The sequence below is a fragment of the Myodes glareolus genome, chromosome 5 (assembly GCF_982192425.1).
Source record: "Myodes glareolus chromosome 5, mMyoGla1.1, whole genome shotgun sequence".
NCBI lineage: Eukaryota > Metazoa > Chordata > Mammalia > Rodentia > Cricetidae > Myodes > Myodes glareolus.
In genome coordinates, this window is record NC_142030.1 from 23,170,256 (window position 1) to 23,192,750 (window position 22,495).

The 22,495-nt window shown below is 40.2% G+C and overlaps 2 protein-coding genes across 4 annotated transcripts in view; both read left to right on the plus strand.

The window, feature by feature from the left end:
• LOC146894845 (intelectin-1a-like) overlaps nt 1-5,481 on the plus strand; it is an 88,774-nt gene extending 83,293 nt beyond the window's left edge. For all 3 annotated transcript variants that reach the window (XM_087906145.1, XM_087906144.1, XM_087906146.1), the window contains exons 5-8: nt 241-399; nt 757-877; nt 1,675-1,778; nt 5,206-5,481. In XM_087906145.1, coding sequence (XP_087762271.1) covers nt 241-399; nt 757-877; nt 1,675-1,778; nt 5,206-5,358 — 537 coding nt within the window. In that variant the 3' untranslated portion in view covers nt 5,359-5,481. The remainder of the gene's footprint in view (nt 1-240; nt 400-756; nt 878-1,674; nt 1,779-5,205) is intronic.
• LOC148122004 (intelectin-1a-like) overlaps nt 1-22,495 on the plus strand; it is a 154,394-nt gene that overhangs the window by 83,295 nt on the left and 48,604 nt on the right. The window lies entirely within an intron of this gene.

Here is a 22,495-nt window from a genome sequence, read left to right on the forward strand (position 1 = left end):
CTTCAACACAGGGCTGAAGAAGTGGTAAGTGTTTACCTTGAACCTCAGCATTCTCCCAAGTACGCTTTTCGGTAAGTAGGTGGTAGAAGTGGGACCATTGTCCTTAGAAATAAGGACATCTGAACATGGTTGACCCTCTATCCACCTGGAGCCCAGAGATACCAGCTCTGCTGTGAATGAGTGTCTTCTGCTTAGTGAAATCTCCTGGTCTGGTCAGGCTCAGTGTTGGTTGTTTTCCAGAACCCTGGCTACTTCGACATCCAGACTGAGAACCTGGGGATCTGGCATGTGCCCAATAATTGCCCCCTGGAAAATTGGAAGAATAGCTCCCTGCTGAGGTACCACACTTACAGTGGCTTCCTGAAGTATATGGGCCATAATCTGTTTGGCCTGTACCAGGTACTCAAAACTGTTGGCTGAAGTTGTTTTTCATCTGTGTGGGGAGAGAGGCAAGTGTTTGAGGTTTGGTGGATTGTGTTCCATGTTTCCCTTATTCTAAAGTGTAATGGACCAAGGAAGCCAAAGAGTAGGGGTATGTGTAAAAGAGAAGAGAGGAGAAAAGTGTGGAGGGGAAAGAAAAGAAAAGGGGGAGGGATCTAGCGTGTCAGAGAGATACAGACAAAGGGAAGGATTCTTATCTGACTGGTTGGGAATCATCTGTTACTGAACACACGCTGTGCTTCACTGTACAGCTTAGTGTGCCTAAGATTGCCAATGCTGCCATCCTTATCCAGTGGCTTCTTTTGTTTCTTGTAGATTTACCCAGTGAAATATGGAGGTGGGAAGTGTTGGACTGACAATGGCCCAGCAACACCAGTGATCTATGACTTTGGTGATGCTCAGAAAGCATCCTCTTATTACTCCCCCAATGGCCAGAGTGAGTCTCTAATGCTCCTGAATCCTCTGCAGGACACGTGATAAACTCAGTTATGATAAGTAACAGTCATTTACCATCCACCACAGACTGCTCTCTTCTGTGAGAGTTTGTGTTTGTTTCACTTCATTCAGTTGATTGCCCTTGGGCTCTCAACTATCACTAACCCACTCTACAGATTAGGAGACTGGAGCACTGAGTCCGGCAACTTGCTTGAGAGCACAGGGAACAAGCAGGAGAGTTGGCATTTGCACTGGGGAAACATGATTCCAAAATCTACTCTTGGCAACCTAGTTATCAGTCAGAGGTTTCTTAGGAACAGACCAGGTCCATGTGCACAGGACAGAACAACAGAAAAAATGAAGATTTATTTCAGTTGTTATGATGACGGCCATGTTGTTTAATATGAATAAATATGTAGCATGTGCACTTTGTAAATGCTAATCCTGACCTGTATAATTCAAAGCTCTTCTTATTTATTCTTGGGATGTAAGGCTTTAAAGAAAAGTTAGTAAGGTAAATGTGAACAGGACCAGAATGGATGCACTTGCTAACTGTTGTAACAAGCCCTTGGAGGTATTCAGTAGAGACCTTGCCATATCAGAAATTTCTCTCCACTCAAGCCCTGGCAGATGGGGAACTTTTTTTCAAAGACTGACTCTTGGGGTCTGTGGATGGAAGTAGATGACACTCCTCCAATGGAGTTGACTGTATATCCTGAACCTGGCACCACTAAACTCTGGACTGACAACTATTTCTAGCATTTTCCTTGAATGCTGTTTTCTGTCTCTTGATTTCAGCTGAATTCACGGCAGGATACATCCAATTCAGAGTGTTTAATAATGAGGGAGCAGCCAACGCCTTGTGTGCTGGGATGAAGGTCACTGGATGTAACACTGAGTTTGTAAGTTTGTAGTGACCAAAGAGACTCTTGAATAAGACTGTGTTTCTGTGTATATTGAGTATGGGAGACTGTCATATTAGTGTGCATACATATACGGTATGTGGCCTTTCTCTATACCTTGTCTTAGGGATCAGAGCTTCTGTCTAGACACAGAAAATACTGTCTTGTTGAAATCCAGTCAGCATTACAAACTTCTAATGCACTGTTGCTTTTGCTTAGATTTTAAGACAAAACTATTAGTTACTTGGAATGAGGGTGACACTTTTATTTAGAAAGTATGTGCAAACCTTTGGAGGCTGAAATTGTTAGAGAGTTAATCTCCACACAGGATTAAGCATTCAAAGTGAAACATATCCTTTCCATTCTTTTGGGGGGGGTGTAAGATATTTATTGTATAAAGGGGTGACTAAGAGAGTTCTAGACATCTGATGAATCTCACCTAGACCATTCTCCTCCCTATCACAGGGAATTTCTCTTGTTGGATGTTGGTATATCAACTTAGTGCCAAGGCAGGTGAACTCAGTTCCACTACAGCAACCTGATGACCTCTGAGCCTGTGATCATTAGACTCATAATGTTTTGTTTTGTTTTTTAAAAATTTGGTCCCAAAAGCACATTGAAGATGGAGCCCTTTTATTGTCACAGTAAAAGCTCTAACAAATTAGCATGTTCTGGCTAAACAGGGTGATGCACATCTTTAATCCCAGAACTCAGGTAAATAAATTAGCATGTTCTTTTGGAATGCAGCCATCCCTAAAGTAACAATCTGAAAATAGCATTGTCAGTTCCTGGCAGATGATCCCATAGATCTGTGTCCATTTATTCCTCAGTCATTAGCTTGTGCCTCATCTAGTCAAGATGGAGGAGTTTTATTATCAAGCACAACACTGGCACTGTGGTGTGGAATGGTGAAATAGGAGAGAGCATATGATATGGGGGGAGTGGCAAGCTGTTTTCATTTTTGGTATGGAAGATGAATGTGGGATACAGAAAGAATTCTTTTTAGAAATGTTAACATGAACTAGATCACACAGCACTTTTACATCACAGCAGTGGTTTGGGGGCTGTATAAGTCATGAGCAACAATATAAAGTTTTAGTGTGCACATAAGATTGATATGATCATTCTTTTTTTTCAAAGATGACACAGGAAGCCTAGAGGTCACAGACTGTAATGGAATAAAGACTAAGCATAAGGAAATAAATATTGAAATGGTCCAATATTTCATGGTCCAAATAAAAGCCTGATATAATGTGATGGACATTTCAGGGAACAGTGGGCACTAATGAGCTCCAAAGATTTAAAAAATATTAATAGTAGAACACAGAGAGTGTGAAGAGAAGTAATTTTGAATAAATCATGGTTTTTGTTTGAGTAGATGAATAATAAATAGTAAGCCAAGATGTCTGGGTGATTAATATGTTTGGGATCAGTGAGGGATATACAGACATACAATGTTGGATTTTTAAAACATTTATTTGAGTTTGCTTGTATGTGTGCACATGTATATTCAAGTGATCACAGAGGTCAAAAGGACACATTGGACCCTGCGAGTTGGAGTTAAAGTCTTATGATTTGTTGCTGGGATCTGATATGGATGGTGGCATCTGAACTTTGGTTCTCTGGTAGAGTAAATCTCTGGGCCATCTCTCTAACCCCCAAGCTACTAGCTTCTTTGGGTGGGATTTTATTTTGTCTTGTTTCAGATGTATTTATTTTATGAGTATAAATGTTTTGCCTGCATATATGTGTGTGTATTGCTTGAGATCCTGGTGCACTTGAGCTAGAAGAGGGCATTCTATATCCAGGAACTGGAGTTACAACAATTATGAGCCCATATGGGTTCTGGGACCCAAACCTGGTTCTCTGCAAGAGCAGCAAGTGCTCTAAAACACAGAACTATCTCTTCAGCCTCAATGTTACATGCCTTGATCATTGATGGACTTTGAATGTGATGGGGGTCCCAGGAGATTTATATTGCCTACAAACAGCATAGTCATTCTAGCTTGTGTAAATACAGCCTATGACATTCACAATGGCAAACTTGACAGTGAACTTCCCCTAGAGAAATCCCCATCTGTAAGTTATGAGTGGCTGTAACTGTGTTTTTAATATTTGTTTATTTGTTTGTTGTCGTGTGGAGTATGAAGACCCTGATAGTGATTATAAATGGAAGCCTGATCTCTAAGCATTGACCTTAAGAAATATCTGAATTGGAGATAGGGATTTTTAAGCAATCAGTGAATTGTTCATAACTAAAGCTAAAGGACTAACACAAATCATAAGTGACTTGTAAATGTGTCCCCCTGAGAAGTAACAATTAAGGAATTCATGAAGGAAAAGACTAGCCAAAGAAGCTGAGAACAAAGGCTTAGAGAAGTTGAAGGAAAGGTAGAAAGCGACAGTGATGTCACTAGAGTCTATGGAAATGGGGTTTATGGATCAAATAGAGCAATACTCCCAATGTAGAATCTGATGAGGAACACTCACATGAACTTGGTTTTTTGAGATGTCTCTGAGCTCATTAGCTATATTAGTGGGGTTTGCCTCTGTGATAAATACCTGAGAGAAACAATATATGGAAAGAAGTGTGCTGGCTAGATTTATGACAACTTGGTCATCTGAGATGAGAAAACCTTCATTGAGAAAATGCCTTCATAAGAACAGGCTGTAGGCAAGCCTGAAGAACATTTGCTTAACTGCTGATTGATAAAGGGATGGCACCACCCTTGATCTGGTGGTCCTGAGTTCTGTAAGAAAACAGACTGAGCAAGCCATAAAGCTTCACTTCTTCATGACCTCAACATGAGTTCCTGCCTCCAGGTTCCTGTCCTGTTTGAATTCCTGTCCTGAGTTCCTTCAATGATGAACAATGATGTGAAATTATGCACCAAATAAACTCTTTTCTCCCCCAAGTTGCTGTGTTGATGAGATTTCATCACAGCAAATGTCACCCTGACTAAGACTAAGGACTTTGTTAGCTTGAGGGTTTCCAAAATTTTAACCCATGGTCATTTGACTCTATCGCTTTTAAATCCATAGTGGGGCAGAAATATCATGCAAGAAGACATATCAGAGTAATATGACCCATGTCACAGTTTTCAAGGACCCAAGAAAGACCAGGAAAGGCCAGAGAAAGATGCCCTTCAAACCATACCACTCACACCTTCAGTGATCTATTTCCTCTAACCAGATGCCCCCTTCCATAGCTCCACCACCTCCCAATAGTCAGTTCAAAATGTTGAGTCTGTTAGTGATTAACTAACTGGTGAAGGCGGGATTCTCATAATAATCACTTCCCCAAAGTTCTGCCTCTAAATATTGGTTATATTGAGGATCAGATCTTCAGTATATAACATCTTTGATAAAGAACTTCATATCCAAACCATAACACCTCTCATTGCTACTTCCTTCCCCTGTTTTTCAGCACTGCATCGGTGGAGGAGGATACTTCCCAGAAGGTAACCCCTTGCAGTGTGGTGACTTCTCTGCATTTGATTGGAATGGATATGGAACTCACAGTGGGTACAGCAATAGCCGGGAGATAACTGAAGCAGCCGTGTTTCTGTTCTACCGTTGAGAACTTTGTGGTTTGGACCCAGACTTCTCCAGTCTGTGGACTCACATACACAGAAAAAAAAATATTACCTAGTAACTAGAATGCTAATGACACAGGAAAGGAGAATAAATCATGTTCATTACATGTTCGGGTGTCTTCATGAATTCTTTATGTTCAGGGGTGGAAGATTTCAAAAGAGTTTCTGCAGCCCTGTTTGATTCTCCTGGGGTATCGTGGATGCAGATTCTGATATAGAAATACTTCTTTTTATTCATTCGTCTCTCACATATTACATCCTGACAGCAGCCTCCCAAATTCTTCCCTTACCCACCTCCCCCTTACAAGACAGTTGACCGGGAGTGTGCAGACCATCTGCAGAACACGTTTGTCTTTCACATGCTCCCCAACACTGAGTCCAGGAACTAGCTCAATAAGGACTGCTGCACTGTGAAAAACCAAACAGATGAGCCTCGTTCTAAAACTGCAGGCTTTTCCAGTGCAAAAGGCACAAGTTCTAGGAAAGCCTATCTCATGGAGCTAGGGAAGCACGGGGGGGACCCTCTAATCCAGAGAAGGCTGCGAGGAGCACCTCACTGAGAAGGTGATTTGGCGTAACCCCTGGCCCACCCTAGAGAGACAACTGGAATATGCCATTATTTTCATTGTGTCCCTTTGGAGAACTGACTTAGTCTTTAAGGATGTACTGCTCTTCCAGAGGACTCAAGTTTGATCCCCAGCAATCTTGTCAGGTGACTCATGACTGCCTAGAACGCTAGTTCCAGAGAATGCACTGCCTCTAGCTTCTGTGGCACCAAATTGGGACCAAGCAATCAACGCACAAGCCTGCCGTAGACATTCCATATTAAATGCATAACGTTTTCTTTCTCCACCTCAAGAGTCAGAATTCCAGTCTACAGCATTCAATTGGCTGTATCCAAATCATCTGCCAGTATTATGGGTTGCCAGAAGGGTAGAAGTAAGGATCATCCCTTTAGTTTTCCAGTACCTAGGTCTCTGCCTCCCTCCCTCCAAGACTCAGAGATACAGGAGAGATTCTTTCAAAGGAGGAAAGGTGTAATCCTTCCCCTGTGTCTGCATCCACTCTCTTTTTGGCATTTTCCTTTCACTCCTCAGACCACCCCCTTGGGGTAGAGTTTGTTATAAATGTTTGGTGTAAATATTGAGGTTCAAAGAGATGAAACAGAATAAGAAATATGTTGTTTTCTCCAGGTTAGATAGAAATCTAAACTATAGCTGTTAGACAGAATAGTTAGATAGAAAATCTAAAATCTACACTATAGTGACAGATCAATTACTATAATGAAAGGAACATTTTTGTTGCATATAAAGCTAACATGGAAATCAGTTGTATCTAAGTAGTATCAGACCCTGAATTTCAGCTAAGTCTCAGGCTTCCAGGAAGTTCTTTTTCCCATTGTAGCAACTTACTGCTGATGTCAGAATGAGCACTTCTCGTGAAATCTAAGACATATTGATGAACAACTTTACTACGTAGGATGAATCCCAAACAAAATATGGCAGTGTATGAAAAGGAACTGTTACCATCAATAGAGACAGTAAGCGCTAAGTCCAGTGCTACAGGAAGCATACACTTTATTTGTACACTAATCTTAGACCCAGATGTAGTCCTACTCTCTTTTTTATTTACAAAGCTTATGGAGCTCGGTAAATTTACAAAGGAAATATTGGCTTCACAAGTACAGTCTGATGAAAGTTTCATAGTAACTGCTGAAGGAGCCTTGTAAACAATGCAACAGCCTTGTTATCACACTGAGATAAAACTATGTAGAAGGATGAAACCACACCTAGGAGGAATGGGTCCATTCCACTGGGGGAAAGTGCAACCGGCAGTGATACTCGGAGAACGGAGAAATGACACTGGGACAGAAGAACCAGAGGAAGAGTGTACTGATCATGCATCAAATGTGAGGTCTGGGAACCATTGTAGCACTCTCAGAACTTAGCACAATTGGTGCCATGTTAGTCGTACCAAGGCACCATTGTAACCTAAGAGCCTATCACATAGACCCCTACACCTGCCAAAATGAGAACAAAGTCATAATCATTATAGTTCCTAGTTCTGGAGTAGTCCCTAAGTGTACTAACCTTGCTCTTTTACTTGTAGCATTGCTTAATGCTAACTGTTTTTAATAATTAATGTTTGCCAACCAGGATACGGTTTTGTGTATAAAAAGCCAAGAACAGTTCGGCTTGTAGCTACATGATTTGGGCAAATGATTCCTGTATAGTCTGCAGTCAGTGAATAAAGACTCTCTGTTGGCTTTAAGAATGTCCTCTGAAGGAGTTACTTCGCAACACCATTGTCATTTGAGGAGAAGTTAGTCAAACCACCCTAAACTTTTTATTGACATGTCCTGGGACTTCTCTTTCTAAACAGTGCCCCTCCCTCTCTCAGGGCTCCACTGAGCTCACTGTCTTTCTCTGTTAGAAAGACAAACAGGCACCATATTCCTTTTTGGGCATTGCTTGTCTCTTCTGCTTGGTTAAGAAGGTGGGGAAGGAAACTGCCCAGAGGCACTCTGGAATCTATGATGTCTCCTGCAGTGGTTGTACTATAGTAGAGGTTGAGAAGATGACCCAGCCTGTGCAGTAAGAAGCCTAGAACTCAGGTGTCCTGTGAAGCACCGGAGAAGTAACTCTGAGCAAGAACTCATGAGTGGTGACAGGGTTGGGAGGTGGGGGAATCCGTGGGACTGAGGCTGCGGTAGGCATGACCATTGTAGGCTGAGTGGACTGATATGATCTGCTTGGACAGAAGTTGTTTCTGCAAGGGCTCTTTGGCATCCAAACCCAAAGTTGGTGGTCTGTGAGCCACTTGGGACTCCTCAGTGGTGTTTCCTCCAGGAGCTCCTATAGGATCCCTGGGGTTTGAGGTCTGTGTATGAAAAGGTGGTATTTAAGATAAGATTATGGCAAAATGAAGATAAACATAGTATGATCATTTTGATAGATGTAGAAAGGGTGGTGTGTACAACATGACATTCATTCACAACAAAACATCCATTCACAGGGGCTAGGGAATTAACTCATTTGGTAAAGGGCTTATTTGGGTGTATTAGTCAGGGTTCGCTAAAGGAACAGTACCAAGAGGAGGAGTGGGATTCATTAGGGTAGCTTACAAATTGTGGTCCTAGTATCCAACAACGGATGTCTCCCAAGTCTCCAAAGGAAAAGCCAAGAACCCAGTAGTTATTGAGTGCATGAGACTGGATGTCTCAACAGTCTCAGTCTGGTGCTGGAGTCCCAGCAAAAACCTAGAGAGCTGCCAGTTTTCAGTCTATGTAGGAATCTCAATGAAGTATGTTATAACACCAGCAAAGGAATCCCTCAATTACAATATATACTAACTCATCAGCATGAGTGAGGACAAGCAGGTAAAGACCAAAAGCTTCCTTCTTCCATGTCCTTTTATGTGGGCTGACACTAGAGATATCATCTAGATTTAGCGTCTTTTCACTTCATATGATCCAACTGAGAAAATCCAATACAAGCATGTCCAGCTGCTTCAGTTTTAGCTGATTTCAGATGTAATCAACTTGACAGCCAAGATTAGTTATTACACTGCTCAAGCATAGGTTTGGATCTCCTGCACACATAAAAGTTGGGTACAGCAGCATGTACCTTTAATCACATCCCTGATGAAGCAGAGATAGATGGATCCCTGGGACTTGCTGGACAGCTGGACTAGCTATTTTGGCAAGTTCCAGGTTCAGGGAGAGACCCTCTCTCAAAAACTAAGTCTCTGTCTCTTTGGGTAAAGACACTCACCAGCAACCTGAGTTTAATCCCCAGAAATGATGTAGTGGAAGACAACACTGAGTTTCTCAATTTTTCTGTGGTGATAACTTGGTTTATGATCTAACAAATAAGGCTTGCCTGAAGATCAGAGTGCAGAACTATCCACATTAGTTATCCATAGAGGCCAGGCAGTGGTGGTATACACCTTAAATCCCAGCACTCGGGAAACAGAGGCAGATGGATCTCTGTTAGTTCATAACAACCCTGAGCTACACAAAATTGGCCCAGTCTAAAAGAGAAACAGAGCTAAGTGGTGGTGGACCACACCTTCAATCATAGTATTTGGGAGTCACATGACTTTAATTCTAGCATTAAGGAAGTGGAGACATAAAGGGATATGGCTGTGCAGAAAGAGGAATAGAAGGCAGGAGGAGACAGGAGCAGAGGAGTCAGTCTGAGGATGAAGTCTGAGCAGTCTGTCTGACGAGACTGTCTGAGGGCAGGATCACCTGTTTGGTCTAAGCATTGGCAGAGGTAAGAAGGAAAAGTGCAGTTCAAAGGCACAGAAAATACATTCAACAAAATCATAGAAGAAAACTTCCCCAACCTAAAGAAGGACATACCTATGAACATTCAAGAAGCTTAAAGAACACCACATAGACTGGACCAAAAAAAAAACATCACCATATAGTAATCAAAGCACTAAACAAACAGAATAAAGAGAGAATATTAAGAGCTGCAGAGGAAAAATGCCAAGTGTCATATAAAAGCAGACCTATTAGAATTACACCTGATTTCACGATGAAAACTCTGAAAACCAGAAGGTCCTGTAAAGATGTGCTGCAGACACTAAGAAACCACAGATGCAAGCCCAGACTATTGTAACCAACAAAGCTTTGAATCACGACTGATGGAGAAAACAAGATATTCCATGACAAAATCAGATTTAAACAATACCTATCAACAAAACCAAACTTAAATAATGTACTAGAAGGAAAATCCCAACCCAAGGAAGCTAGCTCCATCCACTAAAAACACAGGCAACAGATAACCTCACATCAGCAAAACTCCAAAGAAGAGAAACACACAAACACTAGCACCAAAAAATCGCAGGAATTAACAGTCACTGGTCATTAATATCTCTTAATATCAATGGACTCAAGTCATCTAAAAAGACACAGGCTAAGAGAATGAATGTGAAAACAGGATCCATCCTTCTGCTACATACAAGAAACACACCTGGAGATTCCTGCAGGTAGGCTGCTCCAATACCCACACATCATTCATTGGACCTTGCAAGCTACAAGTCCCACTCCTGCCCTGAAATCCTCCTATCCCCTCACAACCCCAGTGGAACTCTGAAACACAGTCTGCTACTACATAGAGAGGACCAAGAAAGAGAACCAAGGGGGAGAAGCAAAAGAGGGAACCAAGAGAGGAACTCTGAAGCACAAGCTGTGACTGTACAGAGTGAACCAAGACAGTGACCCAAGAGAGCAGGCTAAGGCAGAGGACCAAGACAGATCTCAGTGACACAGACAGTGGCGTTACAGAGCATATCAAAAACAGTTCCCAAAGACACAGACAACTACTGCAAGGATTGAACCAAGAGGCAAGATACTGTCGGAAACAAATGAAGGAAGAGATGGATAGGATGCAAGAATTCATCGGACGACCTAAAGAGCAGCATGGTAACACTAAAACCCAGTGGTCATACAACAGGAAGACTTGATCATCCTAACTCAGAAGAAGCAGAGAAAATGATTTTAAACATAGCTTATGAGGATGATGGAGACCTTTAAAGAGGAAATGATAAATTCCCTTTAAAAAAAAAACAGAGAAAAAGAAGAACAAAAATGAAAGAAATCAATAAATCTCTGAAAGAAGCCCAAGAAAAAAATCAAGCAGGTGAAACAAACAGTTCAAGACTTGATGACTGAAATAGAGACAATAAAGAAAACACAAACCAAGGGAATCCTGGATACAGAAAGTTTGATTAAAGGAATGGGAGCTACAGAGGCAAGCATCATCAACAGAATACAAGAGATGGAAGAAAGAATCTTGGATGTTGAAGATACTATTGAAGTAGTAGAGTCATTGGTCAAAGAAAAGAGTAAGTCCAAAAAATTCTTAATACAAAGCATCCAAGAAATCTGGGACACCATGAAAAGACCAAACCTAAGAAGAATTGGGATAGAAAAAAGAGAAGTACTCCAGCTTAAAGGCACAGAAAATATATTCAATAAAATCATAGAAGAAAACATTCCCAATCTAAAGAAGGATATCCTTATGGAGGTGCAAGAAGTTTACAGAACACCAAACAGACTGAACCAAAAAAAATCCCATCACCACATAATAACCAAAACACTGAGCATACATAATAAAGAGAGAATATTAAGAGCTGAAAAGGAAAAAGATCAAGTAACATATAAGACAGAACTTTCAGTACTACACCCAAGATCTCCATGAAAACCATGAAAGCCAGAAGTCCTGGACAGATGTGCTGCAGACACTAAGAGACCACAGAGGCAAGCCCAGACTACTATACCCAGCAAAGCCTTCAATGACCATTGATAGAGAAAATAAGATATTCCATGACAAAAACAGATTTTAAAAATACCTATCCATAAATACAACCATATAGAAAGTACTAAAAGGAAAACTCCAACCCAAAGAAGCTAACTGCACCCACAAAAACACAGGCAATTGATAACCTTACACCAACAAACCCCAAAGAAAAGAAACACACCAACACTACCACCAAAAAATAACAGGAACTAATAATCACTGGTATTTAATATCTCTTAATATCAGTGCTCTCAATTCATCTATAAAAGGACACAGACTAAGAGAATGGATACAAAACCAGTATTCATTCTTCCATTGTATACAAGAAACACACCTCAATCACAAAGACAGACATTACCTCAGGGTAAACTGTTGGAAAAAGGTTTTCCAATCAAATGGACCTAAGAAAAAGTAGGTATAGCTATCCTAATAACTAACAAAATAGACTTCAAACTAAAAATCAATCAGAAGAGATGAAGAAGGACACTTTATACTCGTAATAGGAACAATTCATCAAGATGAAGACTCAATCCTGAACATCTATGCCTCAAATACAAAAGCACCTACATATGTAAAAGAAACATTACTAAGGCTTAAATCACACACCAAACCCCACACACTAATTGTAGGAGATTTCAATACCCCACTCTCCACAATGGACAAGCCAACTAGATAGAAACTTAACAGAGAAATAAGAGAACTAACAAATGTCATGACTCAAATGGACTTTATAGACATCTACAGAAGATTCTGCCCAAACATAAAGAACATAACTTCTTCTCAGTACCTCATAGAACCTTCTCTAAAATAGACTACATACTTGGTAACAAGCAAAATCAACAGATACAAAAAAATTGGAGTAACTCCCTCTATTTTATTGGATTACCATAGTTTAAAGTTAGAATTGAGTGCTGAGAAGTTCCATCCAGAGGGCTATTCCTGTTTCAGTGCTGAGGAGTTCCATCCAGAGGGATGAGTCTGTGCTATCCGGGTCGAACTGTCCTGATAGAGAGCACAGTCCCCCTGCCCAGCTTCTGCTGCAAAGTCTACTGTGTTCCACTCAACTCTGCCCTACTCCCATGGTTGCCCTTTTGTCTCCTGTGTCCTTGGAATCCCAGCTATCCCTATTTCAGTGCTGAGGCGTTCCATCCAGAGGGGTGAGTGTGTGCTATCCGGAGCAGACTGTCCCAGAAGACAGCACAGACCCCCACACACAGACACAGCTTCTGCTGCAGGGTCTTCTGTGTTCCACTCGACCATACCCTGCCCCCACGGTCGCCCTTTTGTTTCCTGTCTCCTTGGAATACCAGCTGTCCCTATTTCAGTGCTGAGGAGTTCCATCCAGAGGGCTATCCCTATTTCAGTGCTGAGGAGTTCCATCCAGAGGATGCTGAGGAGTTCCATCTAGAGGGACAGGAACAGTTCCTGCTTCTGCACTGAAGAGATCTACCCAGAGAGTCAGTTAAAGCAAAAACTGAATCAAGATACCAAGACTCTCCTGGCTCCATTTGAAGGAAGAGATGGGCAGGCAAGAATTCCTCCAACAACCTGAAAGGCAACATGACATCACCAGAATCCAGGGATCATGAAACTAGAAAAATTGAACATCCTATTCCAGAAGAAATAGAAGAAATCAACTCTAAGCTGAACTATATGAAAATAATAGAGGAACTTAAATAGGAGGTGAAAATCTGCCATAAAGAAATGGAGATAACAAACAAAAAAGTAGATGAAATGAATAAATCTCTCAAAGATACCCAAGAAAAACAAGAAAACGAAGAAAAAGCAATCAAACAGGTAAGAGAAACAGTTCAAGACTTGAAAAATGAAATGAAGGTAATGAAGAAAACACAATCCAAGAGAAGGCTGGATATGGAAAATCTGGGTAAACAAATAGGAACTGCAGAGACAAGTATTACCAACAGAATACAAGAGATAGAAGAAAGAATCTTAGACACTGAAGATACTGTAGAGGAAATAAACTCACTGATTAAAGAACAAAACAAATCCAACAAATTCTTAACACAAAACACCCAGAAAATCTGGGACACCATGTCAAAGCCAAACCTAAGAATAATAGGTGTAGAAGAAGGAGAAGATTTACAGCTCTAAGGCCCAGAAAATAAATTCACCAAAATTATTGAAGAAAACTTTCCCAATCTAAAGAAGGATATTCCTATGAAGGTACAAGAAGCATACAGAACACCAAATAGACTGGATCAAAAAAAATCTCCTCACTATATAATACTCAAAACACAAAACATACAGAATAAAGAACAAATATTAAGAGCTGCAAGGGAAAAAGGTCAAGTAACATATAAAGGGAAACCTATCAGAATTACACCTGACTTCTCAATGCAGACCATGAAAGCCAGAAGGTCTTGGATAGATGTGCTGCAGAAACTAAGAGACCAAGGATGCAAGCCTAGACTACTATACCCAGCAAAGCTTGCATTTATCTTAGATGGAGAAGACAAGATATTCCAGGACAAAAACAGATTTAAACAATATGTAGCCACAAACCCAGCCTTACAGAAAATACTAGAAGGAAAATCACAAACCAAGGAAGCCAACAACACCCATAATGACACAAGCATCTGACAACCCTCCACCAACACAACTCAAAGAAGGGAAACACACAAACACTAGCACCGGGAAAAATAACTGGAGTCAACAACCACTGGTCATTAATATCACTTAATATCAATGAACTCAACTCACCTATAAAAAGGCACAGGTTAAGAGAATGGATACGAAATCAGGATCCAACATTCGGCTGCCTACAAGAAACACACCTTAAACACAAAGACAGACACTACCTCAGAGTAAAAGGTTGGGAAAAGGTTTTCAATTCAAGTGGAGGAAAGAAACAAGCGGGTGTGGCTATACTAATATCTAACAAAATAGATTTCAAACTAAAATCAATCAAAAGAGATGGAGATGGACACTTTATACTCATATCAGGAACAATTCATCAGGAGGAAGTCTCAATCCTGAATATTTCTGCACCTAATAAAAAAGCACCCACGTATGTAAAAGAAACATTACTAGAACTCAGAACATACATCAAACCCCACACTCTAATAGTGGGTGATTTCAACACTCCTCTCTCACCAATGGACAGGTCAACCAGACAGAAACTTAACAGAGAAATAAGAGAACTAACAGATGTAATGAACCAAATGGACCTAACAGACATCTATAGAACATTCCACCTAAACAGAAAAGAATATATATTCTTCTCAGCATCTCATGACACCTTCTCAAAAACTGATAACATAATTGGTAACAAAGTAAACATCCATAGATATAAAGAAATTGTAGTAATCACCTGTGTACTATCAGATCACCATGGAATAAAGTTAGAATTCAACAACAATTCTAACCCCAGAAAACCTACAAACTCATGGAAACTGAACAGTCAACTACTGAACCATCCCTGGGTCAAGGAAGAAATAAAGAGAGAAATTAAAGTCTTCCTTGAATTCAACGAAAAAAAAGACACAACATACCCAAACATATGGGACACTATGAAAGCAGTGCTAAGAGGAATGTTCATAGCACTAAATGCCCACGTAAAGGAAACGGAAAAGGCACACATTGGAGACTTAACAGCACACCTGAAAGCTCTAGAAAAAAAAGCAGACTCACCCAGGAGGAGTAGAAGACTGTAATGGTGAATCAATCCCACACCAATTATGTTTTAAGGGGGTATTTATTTTGGGGGGTAAAACTTACATACACCATAAACCGTCAGCCTAGTCGTTGGAGCAGGAGCCAGGAGTGATGTGTCTCACGACACAGAACTCTAAGATTAAATTAAATGCCATTTTCTACAGCTCTTCGAAGAGGTTGAAGACTATTTATATATAATCTCTATGTATCTAAAGAACCTGATTAGTCTAACCATAAATATGACAGACATAGATGACTATTGAGCTACAATTCTTTACATGTATCTAACTTAAAGACTAAGAGAATAAACAACTGTGCAATAAATGAGGACAATGACCTCCAAATGTAAACAATAAATATCAATACATAAACAATATATGAGTATCTTAATCAGAGGTAGAAATGTACACTGCAATATGGTATACATATATCAATACAATATATATCAATACATAAAAAATGTTTTAAACAGGTAGAAGCATGCATACATACAATATTCAATATATGCCAATGTAATTATCTATAAACAATAACTTACAAATACCATTATTATCTATCCAATTATCCCCCCCTTTTTTTTTTCAAAAAGATCCCTGAGCTTATAAAATTCCTTTCCCAACTCTCAACCGTATACTAATTATAATCAATCCCTAAATATTGTTTCTAAACCTGAGGACAAACTTTGCTGAGAGAGGGGACATCGTCCTCTAGAATTACTTCCAGCTGTCATGGGGGTAAGGTTCTTTCTGGAGGATCCTGTGAAAGTAAAATGATGGTTAAATTTCAAGGTCAATGTCTTTTAAAATTGCAAACAGTCTCTGAGTATTTTGTGGAGGTCTGGCCAGAATGTTGTACAAGATGTGCACCATTTCAGCTAACCAAGTTGGAATCATCTGTGCAGCTGATACCTGGAACAAGACTTGTAGTAGCACTATCAGTATCGTGACGTCTTATCAACCAAGTGGAGTTGTTGTTATGGGGGTCCCATCTTCTCTCTGGAAACTTCAAATGTTAGTGCACGAAAACCTCATTGTTCATTGTGGAAAACTTAAACATTAATTATATAGACATATACAAACATATATTCAATGAAAGGTATGATAGACATATTCAATGAAAAGCCTGATAGATATGAAGAAAAGCAAAGATGTTTTCTAAACTCATATTTCTTTCTGTCTCATATCATGGCTCTTGACATAAGACAGAAACTCCAGAAACTCTGGGTTTTTTCTCTTAACAACAGACTTGGAATTAGAGAGGGACCGAGCCAAGAGTCCAACTCCAAAACCAGCTCTATAAATTCAGAAATATGATTTAGTATATTCCAGAGCTTCATACTCACAGAACCTATTCAGTTTTCTTGATAATCCATATTGGGTAGTTATTTTTCCATCTGTCAGTATTCAAACATCCAGGGTCCTTTGAATTTTTCAAAGAAGAGTATTTTCCTGTGGAGATAAGAACAGAACCCTGCCCCCATTTTATGTTTTTCTTACCACCTGTATGGTCATCATCATTGTAGATGCTGTCATTTCTCCTTTCCAAGAGGTTTCTTCTCTTCAGATCTAACCTTTATTAATTTTGATGGTATTCACAATTTTTGTTCTCCTGTGGAAACAAGAGCAAAACCCCTTCCCCAATGTAGCACATCTCCTGGCTTCCATTGAGAGGTCAGCACATCCTTGAAATAAATTGGTTGATTTAATTCTGCAGACTTTTCCAATATCCAATGTCTTTCTGCAGCCATTGTCCCCTTCTCATTAGCACTGAGAAAATTCAAGGTTAATAAAGCATTATGCAACCTATTCCTGGGGGTATTTTCCACCCCTTTCTGTTTGTTCAACATATCTTTTATAGTTCGATTTGATCTTTCTATAACTGCTTGACCTGTAGGATTGTATGGTATACCTGTAACATGCTTAATATTATAATAAACAAAAAATCGTGTCATTTTCCTAGAAACATAAGCTGGACCATTATCCTTCTTTATCTGTGTAGGTATACCCATGATGGCCATAACTTCTAATAAATGAGTGATTACTGAATCAGCTTTTTCTGAGCTTAAAGCAGTTGCCCATTGGAAACCTGAGTACGTGTCAATGGTGTGATGTACATATTTTAATTTGCCAAATTCTGGAAAGTGAAACACATCCATCTGCCAAATTTCATTCCTTTTAATACCCTTTGGATTAGTTCCTGCAGGCAATGGTGTTTGGTTATAAAAAGAGCAAGTAGGGCATTTCTTTACAATCTCCTTAGCTTGTTGCCATGTAATAGAAAACTCTTTTTTCAAGCCTTTGCTATTGACATGACGTTTTTATGAAATTCAGATGCCTGCAGCACACTACCAATCAATAATTGATCAATATCTGCATTACCTTGTGCTACAGGACCTGGCAGACCCATATGGGATCGGATATGCGTTATATACATAGGACAGAGCCTGTTACTGATCATGTCTTGTACCTGAATAAACCATGAGGTCAGTTCTGTATCATCAGGTATAAATTCAGCAGTTTCAATATGCAAAATAATTCCTTCTGCATATTGTGAGTCAGTAATTATATTAAGAGGTTCTTTAAAATCCGTAAGCACCATAAGGATGGCATATAATTCTGCCTTCTGAACAGAATCATAAGGACTTTGTTCCACTTTACTCAATTCTTCTGATTTGTAACCTGCTTTCCCTGATTTGTTAGCATCAGTATAAAATGTATGGGCTCCAGTTATTGGAGCATCACGAACAATTCGAGGAAGGATCCAAGAAGTTCTCTTTATAAAGTTAAGTCTCTTGCTTTTTAGGTAATTGTTATTGATTTCTCCCCAAAAATTAGCACAAGCTCTTTGCCATGGTTCATTGTCTTCCCATAACTTTTTTATTTCATCAGTAGTGAAAGGCACTATAATTTCTGCTGTGTCTATACCTGCTAGTTGATGAAGCCTCAGTTTACCTTTTATAATTAATTCAGAGACCTTTTCTACATACATTTTCAATTTTTTACTTGGTTTGTGTGGTAAAAAGATCCATTCTAAAATAGTATCTTCCCTCTGCATTAAAATTCCCATAGGAGAAATTCTGGAAGTCAATATGACTAGAATGCAACTAAGATTTGGATCCACGCTATCTACATGTATCAGTTCCTTTTCTGCTTAAGCTGTTAACTCTCTGGGACTATTCAAATCTTTGTCACCATCTAAGGTTTTGTTTAAATGAATTATTAGATCAAGTGTTATCCTAACAGCTGGTCGTAGACTGGAAATGTCTCCTCATAATCTTTGAAAGTCATTAAGAGTTCGTAACTGGTCTCTCCTGATTTGTGCCTTTTGAGTCTTAATTCTTTGTAAACCTATTTTATAACCTAAATAATTAACAGAATCTCCTCTCTGAATTTTTTCAGGAGCAATTTGCAATCCCCATTTAGGTAATACTATTTTTACTTCTTCAAACAGCCTTTCTAAGGTGTCTTTGTTTTGATCAGATATCAGGATATCATCCATATAGTGGTATGTTATGTTCTTAGGAAATTGTTTGCGTATAATTTTCAATGGTTGATTCGCAAAATATTGGCACAGGGTGGGAGAGTTTAACATTCCCTGTGGGAGGACAGTCCACTGGTACCTCCTTGCAGGCTGAGAGTTATTATAGGTAGGCACTGTGAAGGCAAACTTCTGTCTATCTTTTTCTGGTAATGGTATAGTGAAGAAACAATCTTTCAGATCAATAACTATAAGAAGCCATCCCTTTGGTAACAGGGAGGGCAGAGGAATTCCAGATTGCAGAGGGCCCATAGGTTGAAGAACCTTGTTGATAGCTCTAAGATCTGTCACCATTCTCCATTTGCCAGATTTTTTCTTAACAACAAATACAGGAGAGTTCCAAGGGCTGGTAGATTCTTCTATATGTCCAGCATCTAATTGCTCTTGTACCAGCTGTTCTAAAGCCTGTAACTTCTCCTCAGCTAAAGGCCACTATTTAGTCCATACTGGTTTCTCAGTCAACCATTGTAGAGGCATGGCTGTTGGTACCTCTGAAGGGCCATCAATTGTGTTGTGTTCTTGTATAACTCTAATGGCTGGTTTCTGCCATCTATAACATCTTGTAATATTGTCCTCAGAAATACAGGCTCTGGAAGCAGCAGGAATATTAATTTGAGTATTCCATTGCTGCAATAGGTCACGGCCCCATAAATTCACTGCAATATTTGCTACATATGGCCTTAGTTTTCCTATTTGTCCGTCTGGACCTATACAATTGACCCATCTCGTGCTTTGTCTTACTCGAGATAGGGTTCCAATTCCTAAGAACTGAATATCTACCTCCTGAAGAGGCCAATGCGAATGCCAAGATTCTGGAGTAATGATACTTACATCCACACCTGTGTCCAGTAAGCCCGTAATAAATTTGCCATTTACACACACTCTTAGCTGTGGTCTTTGTTCATTTACAGAAGTCTGCCAGAATATCCGTTTACTTTGTCCTCTTGGATTTCTTGATTCATTCACCACATTTAACTCATCCTTCAGGCCATTATTGCTTTTAACAGCAGGCATGGGACATTCTAATTTCCCTGAAGAGGCATGTTCTCTGCAGTGATCGGAAATGACTGGACCACATTTGCCATGGGGGCCTTCAAGAGGCCCCCTATTGAGTTTCCCGATGGCAACGGGTTACCCTGTTTATCTCTTGCTGACCTGCACTCATTCGTCCAATGCCTGCCCTTTCCACATCTCCTACATAAACCTGAAGGCTGAGTCCTCCTATTCCTGTTATTCCTAGAAGAGGCATTATTCCTGGAATTCCATTGTCTGCAGTCCCTTTTCATGTGTCCCATTTTGCCACAATGAAAGCATTTTGTAATCTGATGTCTCCTTTTACCTTTGGAAATTTCTTCTTGTACCCATGTTTCATTGCCATAATCAAATGTATCAACATTCATTGTATGTAAAACCCATTCATCCAAAGGCACTGATCTGATCTTTAAAGGCCCCAGGATCCTTTTGCATTCTACATTGGCCTTCTCATAAGCCAAAGACTCAATAACTATATTTCTTGCTTCTGGATCAGGTATCCCTATTTGTACAGCCTTAGTTAGTCTTTGTAAAAAGTCACTAAAGGGTTCTATCTGACCCTGTTTGACCCTGATATATGATTCTACTCTCTGACCTGAGTCTTGAATCCTGTCCCAGGCCCTTAGAGCTGCTGTAGCACATATGGATAAAATGTTTTCATCCTAAAGAGCTTGTTCCTGAGGATCAGAGTAAAGTCCTTCCCCTAGAATTTGATCTAGAGAAACCTCAATTCCTTTCGCTGATTCTTGTTGTAAAAGTCTGGCCTCTTGTTTGAATAGGCATTTGAAATGCCATAAAGGTCCGTTCTCGAGGACAGCTGACATGAGCTGGTTTCAATCTTGAGGGGTGGTCCTGCTGCTCAGAGCCCAGGATTTTAACATCTCCCTAACAAAGGATGAATGTAGTCCATAATTCACAATTGCTTGTTTAAATTCTTTCAGATCATTCATACGTATAGGCTCCCATGTATGTTCTTTAATGATCTTAGGGTTTTTGGAACCGGTTATCTTTTCTGATGTTATTACTGGAAAGGCAGGTATAACTCTATGTAGACTGAGAGTTTTTTGAGGTGAAGGTTGCCTTTCTACCTTTTGCTCCTGTTCATCAGAGTCTATGATTTCCTCAATCTTATTAACTCTGCTCACCATTGCCTTCTGTAAGTCCTGAATCTCCTGTCCAGTATTATGCTCCAAAGCCTTCATTAACGATTCTAAGGCATGGAGCTTGTCTGTCAGAGACACCATTTCCTCCTTGGACACAATCACCTTCATTGATAATTCTAAGGCGTGGAGCTTGTCCGTTAGAGATACCATATCCTCCTTGGACATAATCCTCATGGCATGTACTGTGCCTTCTTGTATGGAAATCCTGTCAATTAATCTATCATACCCTTTTGATAAAGTCCGATTTTCACATTCAATGATTATAATCCCCTCAGCTAATGTTTCAGCACTTACAGTCATGGACTGGAGGTTATGAGTCATTTTGGTTGTCCCCTCCTCCAGAGCAGTGAAGCTCCCTTCTAAAGAAGCAATATCAGACTGTGCCTTCTTGATATTTTGGCCAGTTGACCGAGTCATATCAGACAAAGATCTAGTCTCCTCCTTGAGAACTCCAAACTCTGATCTAGTCTCCTGCTTGAAAACTCCAAACTCTGATCTAGTTTCCTCCTTGAAATCTCCAAACTCTTTTTTGAGGAGGTTGGTGTCAGTCTGAATTGTCCTTAAGGTTTTAATCTCTGCCCTCAGCATTCCTGATTCAATCTTGAAGGACTGCATCATCCTTATAAAATATCCAAACACCAGAAAAGCGACAAGTCCAAGAAATAACCAAGTAAGAGGAATATCAGAAACCTCATGGAGGATATCCTCCATGGCGCAATTAAAAAGGCCATTGAATTTTTGGATAGTAATATTTTCTGACATGTTCAATCAAAAGAAATTGTATTTATTTATTTGTTTTCAATGGAAAAGAAAAATCTTACCTGGAATGACCCTTGCCTGCCAGTAAGTGGCAGGGGCGCACCTGAATCCACGTGGCAATGGCGCCAACCCAGAAAGATTCTGAAATATATATATACACTCAAATCCAGAGGTTACTTTCAGGCTAGCAGCGCAAGTCAAACTCAGCCGGGGCTGCAGGGAATACAGTGCCTGAGTAGGGGTAGAGTTGCCACTTGCCCTCAGTTCCACGGTGTTTGCAGAAGCCGGAAAGTCCCCAGCCTGATTCTATTGAACAGAGATGGGATCCAGTGAAGGCTTTACTGCAAAGACGGTGGGGCTGCGAAGGTGCTGTGTGCGCTCAGGCTGCTAGGCCCACACCACAAGGTGGAAAAAAGGGCCCACATCCGGGCGTCAAATAATGGCGAATCAATCCCACACCAATTATGTTTTAAGGGGGTATTTATTTTGGGGGGTAAAACTTACATACACCATAAACCATCAGGAAGGGAGCCTAGGCTCTAGAACAGGAGCCGGGAACAGGAGCCGGAACCAAGCGCCGGAACCAAGAGGCCCGAGCCGAGACTTGCGGCTCTATTTAAAAAAGAAATATACCACGCCCCAGT